The following is a 17,106-nucleotide window of genomic DNA, read 5'->3' as shown; positions in this document are numbered from 1 at the left end:
CGCAGTGTCCGGAGCAAGTATGGTGGGTCTGACACACCGGTGTCAATGTGTTCTTTTTTCCATTTCCAGGAGTGTATTTTGGGCCGTGAAACGGGCTAATAAATTATTGAGGGCACGGACTCGCCGAAGGGAATGCACTAGCCCACAGGAGCAGTGGCAAAACCATAGTTTCTTCTTCAATCTCACACGTCCCTGCAGGATAATGTGTGTTCTGCCTTCATTACTACTTCTCAAACAGACACTCCTGAATTTCACCTTTGCTGTTTCTTGGCTGTTCCTGGACTTTCATGAATCAGTTTTCGTATCAAAAACCAATGAGTGATAAATCATTCCTTGATCTATAGATATACGGGGACTTTATAAAGTACTTTTACAAACTTTAGGGTCAGTTTCTTTACACCAAAACAAGAAAAACGTTCGTATAAACATATTTTATTTTAATAAATTCTCTAAATTCGCTTCTCTTGCTCCTAAACACGCATGTACTCATCGAATCACGGACGGTCGCACCCTTTTCAATAGTCCCTGACAGCTTCAACGCTTTCACAGGCTTCCATGACACGTCGATGAAGAGTTTCTGTATCCGAGTGGTCTGCTGCATACACCAGAGATAATACTCCAAAGGACTGAGATTGATGGAATGTTCAAGCCATGGAACTCGTAGTCCTCTACCTATCAACGTGTCATGGTAGACACAGCTAGTGCAACTCTAACACTGAGACTAAAATGCACTGGATCTCCATCATGTATAAACTACATATTTATTTTTGCTTGCAGAGGCACACGTTAAAGTATGTGTTGGAAGGTTGTTGGAAGCACAGCGCCTGTAAGACGAACTGGGAGACTGTAACGCAAAATTCCAGCCAACACATTAATCTTAAACTGATGATGATGACTAATCTATACTGTAGCATGAGGATTACGATCGGTCCGTATGTGCTCATTGTGAAAATTTGTTCTTCTGCCTCTTCCAAACGTAACCTCTGCTGTAAGCAAAACTTAAGTAACAAACAACGGATTGGCAGTTTGGCAACAAACCATCGGTGGATGGGTAGCAAGTGTAAGGCCCTGTACGCATTGAAGATGATACGGATACATGAATTGCTCGTGCAGTATCATCCATGCTGAACTTGGAGATGGACCACATGCTAGGGCCACTCGCCTTGTAGTGATGCCTGGCTCTTCTTTGAATGTGCTCTTGCTGGTCAGGTGTACGACCAACACGTGTTCTTCCGCGATCAATAGTCTGCAGTGCTACGGATCCTGTCCTGGCAATGCCGGCAATACACAGCACCTAGGGTTGGATGACTCGGCTGTCGACGGTCTTAAAACGCCTTCTGATACAGCCGAGTGTCCGCGTGTCCATTACCATTCGCGCGGGCGTACGTGGAAATCATGTCTGCGTGTTCACGAAATGAATATCCTGCCATGTTTAGACGGACCACTTCCAATTAACTCACTACCTGTAGTACACGTGCACAAAGGACAGGCCGGTCGTTGTGACCGAGCGGTTCTAGGCGCTTCAGTCCGGAACCGCGCTGCTGCTACGGTCACAGGTTCGAATCCTGCCTCGGCCATGGATGTGTGATTTGAGCCACAAAGGACACTTTGAAGACAGACGAATGACGAATGTGTACAAGCTTCCCTGGCAACCCAACATCTTCTAGGGTACAATGATCCAAACGGATGCATAGATAAGTGAAGTTGTTGAGTTGTACTTGGAGAGCTGTTGAACATCAACTTGCATTAATAACTCGAAAACGAAGGAATTTTTAAATATGTTTATATGAACTTTTTTCTTGTTTTTGTATAAGGAACCTGCTTCAAAAGTTTGTAAAAGTATATTTGTAACAACCTGTATCACGATAAACAGTAGACAATATCGAATGCAGGAAATGTATTTGCAGTTGCAGATACGGGCAACCTCCAAACGTAAATGGAATGATGGCATTGAAAATTTGTGCTGAACCGGGACTCGAAGCCTAATTTGCCGCTTGCCGCGGGCAGTCGCCTTAACAATTTCGGCTATTTGCGTACGCTTCACGGCCAGACCCAAACTTCCATATGTCTTCGTCCATGTGTCACTAACCTGCACTCGTACACTTACTGTAATTCCAGAACAGAGGAGACATTTTAATCGCAAGTCGTTAACCTTCTGTTGTCGGATAAATATTACATTGCAGTGCCTGTCATTGTAAGAAGTACGATGCAATGCATGTATATTCGAAGGATGATGATGATGATGATGTTTGGTTTGTGGGGCGCTCAACTGCGTGGTTATCAGCGCCCGTACAATTACCCAATCTTTTGCTCAGTCCAATTTCGCCACTTTCCTGGATGATGATGAAATGATGAGGACAACACAAACACCCAGTCATCTCGAGGCAGGTGAAAATCCCTGACCCCGCCGGGAATCGAACCCGGGACCCCGTGCTCGGGAAGCGAGAACGCTACCGCGAGACCACGAGCGGCGGACTATATCCGAAGGAATATTGCATTGTACTTCTTACGGACACAGGCATTGCAATATCGTCATACTGAAACCCAGCTCTCTCTAACTTTTCTCACTCTATCTTCTATAGATGGCAAATCGGAACGCGTGTAAGAGAAAATACACCAGACAACGGGCACCACTTTTTTTAAAAAAAGATTTTCTACCACTTGCCCAAATTATGTCTGTTAACTATCCACATGTTACAACAGTAGCAATAAACACCTGCTCAGTGTCCCGACAGACTCCAACTACCCGAAGGGTCAATCAGGTGCAGACTCCTCCTCGTGAAACACTGTTACAGCCGACGGCGCACTTATACGAGTGAAGGCCGGATCACTGTTACTGGGGCGGCCCGCTTTCACTGTTGCCAGACATTGCCGTATGAATGAACACTGCAGGTCACCGTGAAAGTCCATTGACTGGCTGTCGATGAGAGAACACACCCTCCGGTTACAGCGTACGCGGGGCGACTTCCACGCTGTGAACTGCTGGCTGGTCGCAGCAGTCAGGTAATACATTGGGCGGCAGAGATCAAATGCTACACTTACTTATACCGTAACGAGCCTTTGTGTGAGAGGTGACTTGTACTTTCGGAACACATTAATTACGTGCAAGTCGACCTACATGTCGGCTTTTTTCTTTCGTTGTATATACGTTGCTTAATTCCCTTGATAAGTAGTGGTTGATTTACCACATACCTCTATATGAGTTTTCTGAACTTATAATTGTTATATAATTACAATAATTACAGTAGTTACTTCAACTGTCCATTCGTAAGGAACGGAGTAAGTTTAGAGATTAACTTCCCTTCGACATAGAGGTCATTTGAGACAGAGCAGTGACGTGCAGGACAGTACTGGGGAATGAAATAGATCATGACCTTGTTAGAGGACCAACCTGGCATTTTGTGCAAGAGATTTGGAGAAAAGACTTCATCAGAGCGTGCGCTTCCCGAATACAAGTGTACTGCCCGTTGAGAGCAGAGAGCATGTTAGGGAAGAGAAAATAGGTGACAACATGATACGTCGAAGAACAACATGAGTCACACAGAAAATGAACAAAAATAACGTTTCCAGGGATAACCACTCACTCTATAGTGATACATTGTACCGAATGGAAGAATTTTAAACATATTAATGGAGAAACAATGAGTTTCAGCAGACCTTAAAAATGTAACACGACTTCGATAGATGAAAACTCTGCATAGTTTACACTACATTAGAAATCTCACACAATCAGAACTTAGTCATACTAACTAATCAGTCATTTGAAGAGCAGGCCATTTAAAGGATAAAACACCATGTATGTACATCGGTTTTACGTAGCCTTCTATGTCTTTCTTTGGACTACACAAAGCTGTACTTATATGTCAAGTCTGTAGTATATTTTGGAAAGAGAACAACAAGCTTAAAAGAAAAGGTTTGCACTGATTAAAATAGCGATTTTAGACTGCGGTCGTATGCGCCTATCGGATAAATTAACTTACATCACAAGCAGTATCGGCCTTCGTAACTGAAACGTGTGCGTGCCGGACTGACTCACGGAAGGCTCTGGATCAAGTGGTGCCAAAGGTTGAAAGGTTGAAACTTTGACCCCAGACTCTAGAGGACAATTGGGGACCTACTTAAAGGAAAAGCTCCAGTTTTGCAAGCATTCACTAACAGCCGAGAGGACGAGGATTTACCGTCCAATAATTGATGCATGTTTGGATGGGCAGATAAAGCAATGGCGTAATTGTAGAATTTATTATTAGTTTTTAGGACATGAGACGTGCATTCTTTACAGAACACTTTCCATTATCGATCATCTTGCAGGAATAGAGAATAAAGTATTTGAATGCTATCTTCCTCGTACTTAAGACATTGGAGAAGCTGTAAGTGGCAATTTCAATTTTTGTGAAAAAACTGTAGTTGTGTGATAAGGATCTACTGCGCACATTTGAAAAGAGGATAACATCGCAATAAATCGAACATAAGCAGTATGCAACTTCGTTGAACTTTCTCTGGGTCCAGTCATATCAAGGCCTGGAGCAAAAGGGCTACATTGGCCTCGTCGAAAAGGACGCAGCGCACAGTGCACATTTACCCCGATTTCAATGCATTCGACCACGTCTTTGAGCTTAAAGCGAAGCCATATAATGCATTGAAAGCAGAATGGGAAGAAATATGATGGGAAAGAGGTAAACTGTGCAATCTTCTAGCGCTCTCCCCCCTCCCATCCCGCAAGCGATATCTGACTTGAGTTCTAAGTGAATTTCTTACGCGGAAATTTTTTCCATCCCCTCCACAGAACCACAGAACATCTTTTGGAGACTCCCGATCGTATTCGTGCGACTCAACTCAGATACAAATCACACATTCTTTTCGTATGAGTGTTATTGTGATCAGCAAGTCACTTGGTGCAAGAGACTAAGCGAATTGAAACATCTATTTCGCACTACCCTCGTATCATAATAGTCTATCACTTACTAAGAAATATTGAATTGTTTGAAAGTTTCTAGCCTATTCATACAATTATTAGCTATTAAGCGTTCTGTATGAACTAAAATTAATTTGGTATAGTCAAAAGAAGTGTTACTAATGTCTGGGTGGTATATATAGCAAGTCATCATAAAATTAAATTAAAAGAAAAACAGTTTTAATACGCTTTTCGATTAGCCTAGTGAGCACCTCTGTTGTCCGCGCTTTCTATAGATTTGTGACCCACTCATACCGCTAAATATGTAAGAGTATCATATTTAAATTGTGTCTAGCTATCTTACGTAAAAAGCCCGATGATGTATTTAAAATTTACAGAGCATCCCTGAGATGATATCTTTCACAAGGTTAACCATAAAAAAGAAAAAAAATTGTAGAATTGTAGTTTTCAAATATAATTCTCACTGTGCCATAGAAAGCAGGAACATACTAAATGGTCCTGTGATATGACTGTAAAGGCTAAGTCCAACTGTCTCAACTCCGTTCGCGTAGTTTCACTATCGTACTGCCAATCAATCAACGGTCTCATCTGAAAGACAAGAACCAATCCCTTTCTCGGATCTATATTGTTGGCCTGTTACGAAGCAGTCAGTATCGAAAAGAAGCTATGTGCTTCACATTAGTTTCATCCTCACACATAAATCCGATGGCTGTTTGTCTTTCTCTTTGGAATATGTGGTTCTAGCAAAGTGGAAATCCAAAATATAAAGTTTAGAAAGATGAGCGTGACATGCTGTTTAGAGAAATTCGACAATAAAAAAAAAATATTGAACGGATAGGTAAGTAGATTCCACAGGTTTCGCTGATATTACAGAAAGCCGCCAATGAAAATCTATGTATACATTTCACTAATTGCATCCCAGCAACGATGGAATGGATGCTACTCATTTTCATCAGAAATAGAATACCACAATGAAAGCTATTTCAAAAAGTATCTCGGGCAGAGAGATATTATTGTAAAACAAAGCAGTTTCCACGCCCGCGTAGCGCATCGAAACGCATTAAAAAATGGTATAGTAATTTACGTCCAGTGCAACTGTTCATATAGGCGAATACTGTTCATCTAGAGGAGAATGTAACATCGTTTCATTCCCAGATTTGTGTAACGAAATACATTGATCACTTATAAGTTTTCTTTCGGGTCTGTATTTAGAACATAGGCCTAATTTACTTGTTCTACGTTCTGCAACATGTTGCTGGACAACCGCTAATTACACAGCCCCCTTGAGCTAGGAATAGAGAATGAGCATCAGCCAAAAGTATTGTTGAATTCTCAAGTAGCATAATCTCTGAGAAAATTCCAAAGAATCTGTACTCTGAAATATGACACGTTTACGTTACAGCGTCTTAGATTACAATGGAAAGAAAGTTAGTCAAAGACATAACTGAATTTAAAATTTGTTTTTTTAAGCCTGACTATTTATATCCAAATTACACATAACTGAAGTCACCAAAGCAAAAGTTAAATGAAAGTAACATATATGCCTTGACGGAAATGGTGGCTACCTTCAGAAGCAAGGTTGCACATGGACACTCACAAACTGCTTCGGAGTAATTTCTTCTGCGATACGTATATTACAAGTCTGAGAGCTATTCGTTCTGCTATTGTCCTTCTAGCTTCAATGAAAGCCTCTTCCGTACAGTGTTATTCCACTCTCATGTGGCGTCGTCAGAAAGGAAGATTAGAGCTTAGCGTAGCGTCACAGCGGAGCCGTTGGAGAAGCTCAGACTGGGATGCAAATCAGCCGTGTTTCTTTCAGTGGAATTACCCTGATAATTACCTCAGAGAAACCATGGATGGCCTATACCAGGGTGGCCGAATAGAGGCTGAAGCTCGGCTCTCCAGAACGTGAGTCCAGATTCTTAGCCAGTTCTGCGCCATCACTTTGAGCACGTCGTAAGGAACTCAGTTTTCAACTGGATCAGTACCACATACCAAAGTGTTTTTGACAATTGGCACTAAACCTACAGGTAGTAACGCAAAATGCATAAAAATGTATATGGCGAGAAGTAGGACATTTTCATTGTCTTTTTCATATTCAACTGGAAGAACAGATTTGTATTCTGTACCAGTTACTGAGGGAACATTATGGGTAAAGCGTCCGGATCTCATTAATGTAGGTGGAACGTCAGTACTGTATATCACTGCTTCACAGCAATGACCTAGTCTGTTTTCACAGAAAAATGTAGCCTTTTCGGCGTTGGTAAATAATGTTTCGGAATAGGTGTACATGACGACCCTAGCCGAGGATGTCTGAAACTGTCCTGTTTCTATATGTTTACGATCTGAGCTCTAATGTTGGATACACAACAAAAAGAATCTTTTCTAATTATATCATTGTTAAACTAAAACCACGAATTCACCAGGAAAGCAAGCCCCTGAATCAGGCTCATCGCAAAGGGGTGAATTATTATGAAAAATAATTAACTTTGGTTAACACATGATTCTGTTTGTAGATTTAGAACTTTGAATGATACTATTGATTTTTTACTATATGAACGAGAACGAGTTCGTTTGGCGAAGGAGCATTGATTACAGATCACAAATAAAGGAAAACTAAAGCTGTGAATATGTAAATGTTTCGAACGGCTGTTTTCTAAAGTAACTGTTTAAACATATTAGCAATTAAGGAACGTCGTTGCACTGGTTGACTTAGAACACAACACTGATTCACATATCCGAATTTTCAGAATATTCGCGACTTGTCATAAGACCAGGTTTCAAAAGTATTTACAAAACAATGTTCTAAACGATTTTCAGTTCCGCTGTTCAAAGATGCAATACGGCATGGCTAGAAGTCCTATTATATTTTTTTGTGGCGAGAAAGATCTTTTCACCCTTGGCGTCCGTGGCTCAGAATAGTTTGTCCAAGCAACAACGAAGAACAGTTTCAAGAAAATACTGTAAACTGTTGTACCAGCGTCAGCGAGATGTTTTTAAAGTGTTGTCTTTTTTTATATACATTCTAGCGCCTGCTCCAATGCACGAATAAAGCCGACTTGGGGCACTTTTATGTGGTAGCTTAAAGTTTATATGATTACAGATGTCAGTTGCAGTAAATCATTTTTGGTGGTAGACGCAGAATCAATATTTGGTCCCCTTTCTGTTAGCGGTATTAACGACGTGAAACCAACCCCATTGACACAATTATCGCTTCTCTAACTGTACATGTAATCGTACATACAGAAAGCTGCAAGAATCGGACACACGTCTCGAGCTTCTCTTATCCTAACAAACCGTCGAAGCATTCGCACTGAAGCACAAATAGAACACTGCGCAGGGAGCCGCCGTCGCCCAGCGCCGCCTTACCTGCGAGGACGCTGATCGCCGCCTGTAGCCAGCGCATGCTGTAAGCACAGTAGATCATTACCGAGCCTTGCTATTGCTCTACTGTTTTATGCTGGCGCGACATCGATAGCAGAAAAAAACGAAGGAAGTGGCCCAGCCAATACAAGTGACGAGTGCGTGGCAGGTGGCGCCCCACCACCGCGGCCCGCGCCGCGCCGCGCCGCGCGCGCCCCGCCCCGCGCAGGCACGCGCGCACCTTCCCAAACCATTCATTTGCCATAGACTCGGAGGCAGCGCAGACACACGTGCCGCAAGAAGCGACCGCAGGCCGGCAGGCCCCCGCCCCGCCGCAACCTGCCCCGCAACCTGTCCATCGAATTCGAACTTCGCAGCCAATCGCTCGAGGCGAACGGGTCCCGTACGAACGCCCGTAGGCCTTCTCATTGCGCAATGTAACGACACGTCTGGGTCAGGTTTTCTTTTTCTTTTCTCTGGACTGCAGTCGGTCGCGATCGCCTTCTGTCTCGTCCGTTCCAGACGTAGCGTGTCGGGACAGGCCTTCAGGGGCAGTGCCCCTTGCCGCCAGTACCAGATGACACGTCGCGGCGGTAACATGTCGAGGTCAGCCTTCCCAGAGACGGAGCGCTCTCCTGCGCCATTGGCCAGCTACCACATGACTCACACTATCTCGCATTTTGTTTGATATCGAGCTTATAAAAACTTCGTATTGAGACTGATTGCTCGGTATTACGACCGTATTGAGACTGATTGCTCGGTATTACGACAACATTTGTGTCGAATAATTAGTTTACCTTGCAAGTGCCTTAAATCAAAAAAGATTTTGAATAAGCTTGTTTTATACGTAATTTTGCTTCCATTATCGATTTTCAGTTATGCACTCAACATTTTTCCGTAAGATAATAGATAAGTAAATATTCCTGACGTTAGTCACCCTGCGCCTTGACACTGCGTTCGTTTTACTTGTCCTCACATTCATTCCTGTACGCTTGCGTCTGATAGCCCGATCCTACAACGGTTTTCCGGACAACTGGCGGTGTACTTGCTGATGTTTGGCCGCGCCGTTGATCCCATTTTTCTGCACGGTATGTCGACGACAGACCGCAGTTCTATTTCAGGTTCTGCGAACTGCGTTAATATACTCAGTGCTAAACTCCAACCATTTTGGTTGCATACCAGGCACCAGTTACGCATTATGACACTGCTGCTCATTGCACCTGAAGATGACAACAGTGTTCGGGCAGAAAAATGGAATCAACAAGTCGACTGAATGCTGGAAAAACCTGAGAAATCACAGAACCGCGTATGTAGAAAAACCTGAGAAATCAGAACCGCGTAATGTAGACACTCGTATCAAGTGATAACATGTTCTTCTTTCTGTTGTACCTTTGTGCCGCATCTGGTCAGGATTACCATGGTTAGTCCAAGGTTTGGCCGGATGCCCTACCTGTCGCCTCAAGGGAAGGAATGTCTGTTTTCATGTCGCCTCAAGTAAAGGAATGTCTTCTAAAATGGTTCAAATGGCTCTGAGCACTATGGGACTTAACTTCTAAGGTCATGAGTCCCGTAGAACTTAGAACTACTTAAACCTAACTAACCTAAGGACATCACACACATCCATGCCCGAGGCAGGATTCGAACCTGCGACCGTAGCGGTCGCGCGGTTCCAGACTGTAGCACCCCGGCCGAAATGTCTGTATCCCGGCGGTTTACGCTGTTGTGCGCCCTAAAACACTAATCATCATCATCACCGGCGGTTTCTGTGAATGTGTGCGAATCGTCGAACTGAGGCGGGACTTGGGTACAACTCCGTTATTCACGTAGTCGGATGTGGGAAACCGTCTAAAAACTACATGCAGACTGACACACAGACAGTTGTCGTTAATCAAAAAATGGCTCTGAGCACTATGGGACTTAACAGTTGTGGTCATCAGTCCCCTAGAACTTAGAACTGCTTAAACCTAACTAACCTAAGGACATCACACACATCGATGCCCGAGGCAGGATTCGAACCTGCGACCGTAGCAGTCGCGCGATTCCTGACTGAGCGCCTAGAATGTCGTTAATCCACCGGGCGGATTCCATCGGGGGCCGGCGCATCTGCCCATCCCGGAAGCAGAGCTTTAACACTCACGGCTATGAGGGTGGGTAAGTGGTAATCACCTTGAACGTGGTATTTGTAAAACGAGGTGAATATCTACAAAGGCTATATTTATTTTCTCTGTGAAAGGCGTTAATCGTATCGTTCTGGAGATGGAACTGATCACTATGTGTACTCGTTTTGTAACGTAAAAAGTAGAGTCTCCATGTGCCAAGAGAGATGACCATGACGTACTCGCCGACAATGGGAGTAATCTGGCAGCGGTTATCGTAAGCAGCAACCGCGGTGCTACTTGAGTCATGCCGGGTAATGCGTCACTCGCACGGTAGCTCGCAGCGTGGCTCGTATTCAGGAGCGAGTCGGCAGCGGCTTCGCGGAAGCGCGTTACGGCTGACTCAGTCGCGAAGACCGCCGCTCTGGTGTTGCCGCCGCACGCGCAGCGCTTTGCGCGGCGCCAGCAGCCGGCTCACTCAAAAGTCAGCGGCGTTACTAAACAGTAACAACCCCTAAATCGTGTCATTTAACTTGTTCCACAAAAATGGTTCAAATGGTCCTGAGCACTATGGGACTTCACTGCTGAGGTCATGAGTCCCCTAGAACTTATAACTACTTAAACCTAACGAACCTAAGGACATCACACACATCCATGCCCGAGGCAGGATTCGAACCTGCGACCGTAGCTGTTGCGCGGTTCCAGACTGTAGCGCCTAGAACCGCTCGACCACTCCGGCCGGCTACTTGTTTCACGCTGTGCTGTTACTGTACTTAAACGTGTAACGCCAGTCAGTATCTCGATATCCACTTTATAGGACATGCCTATCCTCTGCTTCGAAGATCACTTGCATAAGCTCGCAGGACAAAAAAATTAAATCACCTCCACGAGACACGGTGCTAATACCATGCATCACCGCTTCTAGCCTTGATCGTTGACTCTGTTCGGAGAGGAAGAGAGTCGACGAGTTTCTTCAGGTACGCCAATCCAGCTGAAGCCACTCATTAATGATCGGGTCACGTACAATTACCGAAGTGCGGCGATGTTCATTGCTACGCTGTTCTAAACAGTTCCAAATATTTTCAATGCAGTTAACATCGGGTGATTTAGCGGGCCAGTTCTACATCTCTCTACATCTACATCTCATGATAAATGCGTAGTTCACCATTAAGTGCCTGGCAGAGGGTCCATCGAACCTTCTTTAAACTATTTCTGTACCGTTTCACCGTCGAAGAGGGCGTGGGAAGAATGAACACTTAAATCTATCCGTGCGAGCTCTGATTTCTCTTATTGCATTATGGTGATCATTTCTCCTAATGTAAGTGGGCGTCATCAAAATATTTTCACACTCGGTGAAGAAAGTTGGTGATTGGAATTTCACGAGAAGGTCCTGACGGAGAGAAAAACGTTTTTGTTTTAATGACTGCTGCCCCAATTCGTGTATCATATCAGTGGCACTCTCTCCCTCGTTTCGCGATAATACAGAACCAGCTACCTTTCTTTGAACTTCCTCGATGTCCTCCTTCAGCCCTATCTAATGCGGATCCCACACCGCACAGCAAAACTCCAGAGGATGGAGTACAAGCCTAGTCAGACCAGGAATATATTAAGAGTCCTGTGAACACGGCTGTTGTCACTTTGAAGACGGAAGGGCCGCAAAATAGTCATTATGAAGATGTAGAAGAAAAGAGATTTGGTCACCAAGAATATTAATATAAACATATTCATGTTCACGGTAACTTGAACGAGTGGGCCCAAGTCATGGTACGGAAAACACCCTCAAAACGTCAAACAACCGCATCCAGTCTTAATTAACCCCTCCACATATTACGGATTAAACGTCCCGCGCTGAACTCGACGCCTTGCATCGTTTGAAAAGAGATAAAACAGCTATTCGTCAGACCACACTACACGTCAGTTACTGTCCGGTTTCTGTTTCTAGCCGATTGAAGACGTGTTGTTTTGTGTGCCACAACTGAGCAATGGACTTTTGCGAGACACCCGACTCCAAATTCCCATTGATTGCTGTTCGTTTCGCAATGTTTTTTGGAAGCTGCATTAGATGGACTTGCAATTCCTGAAAACAGTAATTCTTGTCGGATTTGAAATGATTAGTTATCACATAGATGTGACACACGTCTCCGGTCCCTACCAGTTAGAATTTTTATGAAATAACTTTACTTACACCGTGTTACATGGCTGCGAGCGATGAACACGTCCTTGTAGGTTGTCTGCGTTGATACACTAACAAATCAGGCAGTTTCATATGCGATGTAGCCATGGGCACCTCCAACCACGATGCCTCCTTTCTGCCCTTCTGCTACGTCTCCACGTCTGTCCATCTAAGATACGTTTATAGTGGGATACATGTATCGCAATTTGTATTAGCATCACGTCAGTCTGAAGACTCGCGATACATCGTTTCATACAAAAGTTCACCTAATGGGCCGGCCGGTGTGGACGAGCAGTTCTAGGCTGTCGCAGGTTCAAATCCTGCCCCTGGCATGGATGTGTGTGATGTCCTTGGGTTAGTTAGGTTTAAGTAGTTCTAAGTTCTAGGGGACTGATGACCTCAGATGTTAAGTTCCATAGTGCTCAGAGCCATTTGAACCATTTTTTTTTTCACCTAATGTCCATGCGGATCCTACCGCATATGTAAGTCGCATATAATGTAGTATATAGCTTTTTCACAATGTACTCGAGAAGTCATGCATGTGTAGTACAGTCTTTTGTGGCACCGTGACGCCATGTTTATTTGGAAATATCTGATACTGAGTGTTCTCTGGAGTCCGTTGTTGCATTCATTGCACTTTGTGGTGTTGTGGGCGTGTGTTGATGTAGTTAGTGGAAGTTGTACTGTTCTGGGTGCGTCTTGTTTTCCTAGTTATTTTCAGTTGTTAGTTTTTACCAGTCCTGCGCCTTTACTTTCCTTTCTTCATCCAAAAGGGCAAGCGCACCATCACATAAAAATGTAAAGTCTTCCACATCATCCTGGGAAGCCGCCGCGAATTACGAACAGCTCTGCACCACCGAACTCAAAATCAGATGTAAAAGCACGATCATACATATATGACTGGAAAGTAGTGCGCTCAGCCAAGTCGCGAAACATGTCTTACAGACGCATATACTGTACAAGTCGCGCGTACTTGTGCCTAACTAAACCTAAGATGAAAACGTACTCTTTGATTCTATACTACTACTGGCATTTACGCGTCAATTCACTGCCATGACTTACGTAAGCTCTGGAGGGTCATATGACAGCCTGGTACCAGTTCTCCACTATCCACAGCTCACCACACAAGGGAGTTTACCCTTTCAAAGAGGTTCGCATTCGGGAGGACGACTGTTCATATCTGCGTCCGGCCATCCAGATTTAAGTTTCCCGTGATTTCCCTGAATCGCTTCAAGCAAATTCCGGGATGGTTATTTTAAAAAGGGAACGGCCTATTTCTTCCCCGTACTTTCGTAATCCGAGCTTGTGGTTCGTCTCCAGTGACTGAGCCGTCGACAGGACGGTAAGCTCTAATCTTCCTTCCTTCTTTCTTTTAAAGGTATGAATAATATTTTTTATGGCGGACTTAGGTTTAGTACGACCAAAAGAGTATGTCTTTATTTTGTCAGAAATTAGCTTCAGGGACTCTACTGTTGGAAATCTGCACAAAACATCTAGGTCAATCACAGGAACACTACATGTCTCAGCAATGTATCCATAACAACATACGCTCGACAACATTTTTGCACCACCCTTGCGGCTAATACTTCCCGCGGAGAAATTTAGCACACGCAAACTAAAACAAAGGTAATAAATAGTACATGATTAAGCGAAAGAAATACACTCTTATATTTCTTGACTATATTATTTTCCTTCTAGATATTATAGAGAGGAAATGAGCTAAGGGAGCAATGTTGATTGTAAGTCGGGGATGATGTCGCTGAAAGTGGGCTGCTGGGATATTTGAAAGAAGATGCGGAAGATGTGGTCTTTTTTGCGCTGCTTTGCCTTCTTGTGTTCTTCTGACAGATTCACCATGTAGTCCATATTGTCCTTTTGCTTCTTCCCTATGACGTATTGCCATGGCGAGGTTCCATAGGATTTCTAGCTCTTTTGGACATAAAATGGATCTGTATTTGGAACTATGAGCTCGGCGAGGATTCCTCTGACCCTTGAACTGATTTACCCAGTTAGTTACAGGGGCCACTAAAGATTAATGTGGGCTCCGCACCACAGTACAACTGAGTATTTCTCACATTAACAAGCGTTACCAGGTATGAAAGAAGTGATAATTGGGAGATAAAAAATCTTCTTCAAACTGGGAAGCGAACTCGGGACGTAAGGATCGGTAGCCCCGCAGTATGCCACTCAGCCACCAAGCCACTTAGCTTGTTGTGATGATAAACGGTTATTGCGTCGTGTATAAAATGAACATTTATGCATATTGCGTGCCTGCGCAATATACGAGTATTTATTTCTGTGTAAAAGCCAAATGATTGTCAAGTAACTCATTTGTGTTTGTAACCTGTAATACTAATGTTCCATGTTCAATTTTAACCATTCGCGAGAGTAAAAGGACATCCTCAATTTTCGGCAAAATATATTTAAGATTGAGTTGCGTTGTGTAACACGCAAGTTATTTATTGTCTTTGTACTGTTGAAGTATCCATGCATTTTACGATGTTGTTTGAAACTTGAAGTATCATCTTTGAAAACTGTATATTTTCAGGAAACACCGCAAACAATGTGTGGTAGTTAGTTATGATGAAATATACAACAGAAATCGAAAAAATTCTGAGATATAATGTAATTTGTAACGAAAATCGGCATATATGCTTCTGTAATTCTGCATTCACTACAACTTCGCAAACTGCAACTAAGTACGCACTACAGTTCCCACAGATTGGCTTCTCTGACGCGTGATGTCGTAATGAAGGTCCTTACATAACGTATGAAGCCCTGAGGAAGAAACTGTGCTCCGAGATGTAGAGTGACGAAGTAAATTCACTATTAATAAGAGAGTAGACGGATTTTATTATTAAGTTTGCAAGTTAATTTCGCCATTAAACGGTAGCATATTACCCAAGTTGTTTTGAGATGTTCCCGGAAATCTACCCATAAAATTTCCAGGAACCGGTTTCAGACAGGAATCTATCAGTCTCCTACAGTCCCTTTGTACCTTATTCTATCTGTGAGTGGAATCTGGCGAAGCCTTACAAAGGGCGCTCGGTAATTCCCGTTCAAACTTCTTGACTTCTAGAGGGGAGTGCGTACTTAATACAGGGTGTCCCAAAATGAATGGCCCGATTTTAACATGTAATAATATTGAGACAAATATCACTAGGTAACTGAAACAGCGCTAGATGTAATCGGCATGGTCTAGTGTTTCAGAAAAAATACACTACATGTCGTTATGAGCACTGACGTGGAGCGTGCAGCCAGTCTAGCGCAATACGGCGTCCGCGCAGCAGAAGGTCTCCTAGGTCCCCTGACTTAACCCCATGTGATTTCTTCCTGTGGGGCCATGTTAAACAATGTGTTTACGTTCCTCCCTTACCTCGTGACATTGATGAACTAAAAACCAGAATATCAGCTGCTGTAGCTTCAGTGACAGAAGACACCTTACGCTCAGTTTGGGATGAATACAGCTATCAGCAAGATGTCATCCGTGCAGCCTATGGAGGATATATTGAACATTTGTGATGGATGTTTATAAACTTGTCTTTTCTGAGTAATTTAGTACGCAATTTGTTGGTGTTAAGCCCTTCTTCCTAATAAATAAGCTACGGTCGCAGGTTCGAATCCTGCCTCGGGCATGGATGTGTGTGATGTCCCTAGGTTAGTTAGGTTTAAGTAGTTCTAAGTTCTAGGGGACTGATGACCTCAGAAGTTGAGTCCCATAGTGCTCAGAGCCATTTGAACCAACCTAATAAATAATACTATTTTAAATTGGGTCATTCTTTTTGGGACACCCTGTATTTTGAATAGAGCCCATGTCCGGGAACGTACCGTTTCCACTCTACGATTGTTTCAGTCCAGATTTCAATTCATCCACTTACGCTTGAGAAGTTGAATCAGTCATGAAGCAGTACAATTATTAGGTAACACTTCGAAAGGAAATAGAACGAAACGTCCATTTATCACTTAAGCACATTTGTTAGTATTAACATTTAAATACTACATGTTTACATTATTCCAAAACAAAATGGAACCCAGCACACTGTACGTTCAGAACAATACAGATGCATTACAACAGCCGGCCGGAGTGGCCGTGCGTTTCTAGGCGCTACAGTCTGGAACCGAGTGACCGCTATGGTCGCAGGTTCGAATCCTGCCTCGGGCATGGATGTGTGTGATGTCCTTAGCTTTAATTAGTTCTAAGTTCTAGGCGACTGATGACCTCAGAAGTTAAGTCGCATAGTGCTCAGAGCCATTTGAACCATTTTGCATTACAACAGCGGCTCGATGTGGCGACCACCAACGTTGGTACAAACAACGTACCTACGAAGCATGTTTTGGCACGCGCTCTACATCCCATATAGTGTCTCTTCAATTTGTAGTGCAGCGACCAGAACTCGTGACAGCAAATCTTCCGCTGTCTCTACAGGAGTCTCGTAGCAAGGCAGTCGTCAAGCGAATCAGGTGACCGTCTGACAGTACACGTCATCCTGCCTACCCTATTGCGTACGAGGACAAGCATTTCTGAGACTCTTCCCTTTCCCTCAGTAGACGTGGACGTGTTG

At 43.6% G+C, this 17,106-nt stretch overlaps 1 protein-coding gene across 1 annotated transcript in view; it reads right to left on the bottom strand.

The window, feature by feature from the left end:
* Positions 1-8,438, bottom strand: part of LOC126162594 (uncharacterized) — a 176,820-nt gene extending 168,382 nt beyond the window's left edge. Inside the window, exon 1 of the mRNA XM_049919197.1 lies at positions 8,282-8,438. Within this exon, the coding sequence (XP_049775154.1) occupies positions 8,282-8,339 (58 nt within the window). The 5' untranslated portion in view covers positions 8,340-8,438. The remainder of the gene's footprint in view (positions 1-8,281) is intronic.
* Between the last annotated feature and the right edge of the window lie 8,668 nt (positions 8,439-17,106).

The sequence above is a fragment of the Schistocerca cancellata genome, chromosome 2, assembly GCF_023864275.1.
Source record: "Schistocerca cancellata isolate TAMUIC-IGC-003103 chromosome 2, iqSchCanc2.1, whole genome shotgun sequence".
NCBI classification, from domain to species: domain Eukaryota; kingdom Metazoa; phylum Arthropoda; class Insecta; order Orthoptera; family Acrididae; genus Schistocerca; species Schistocerca cancellata.
Note: the sequence above shows the minus strand (reverse complement) of the source record. Positions and strands in the feature narration are given on the sequence as shown.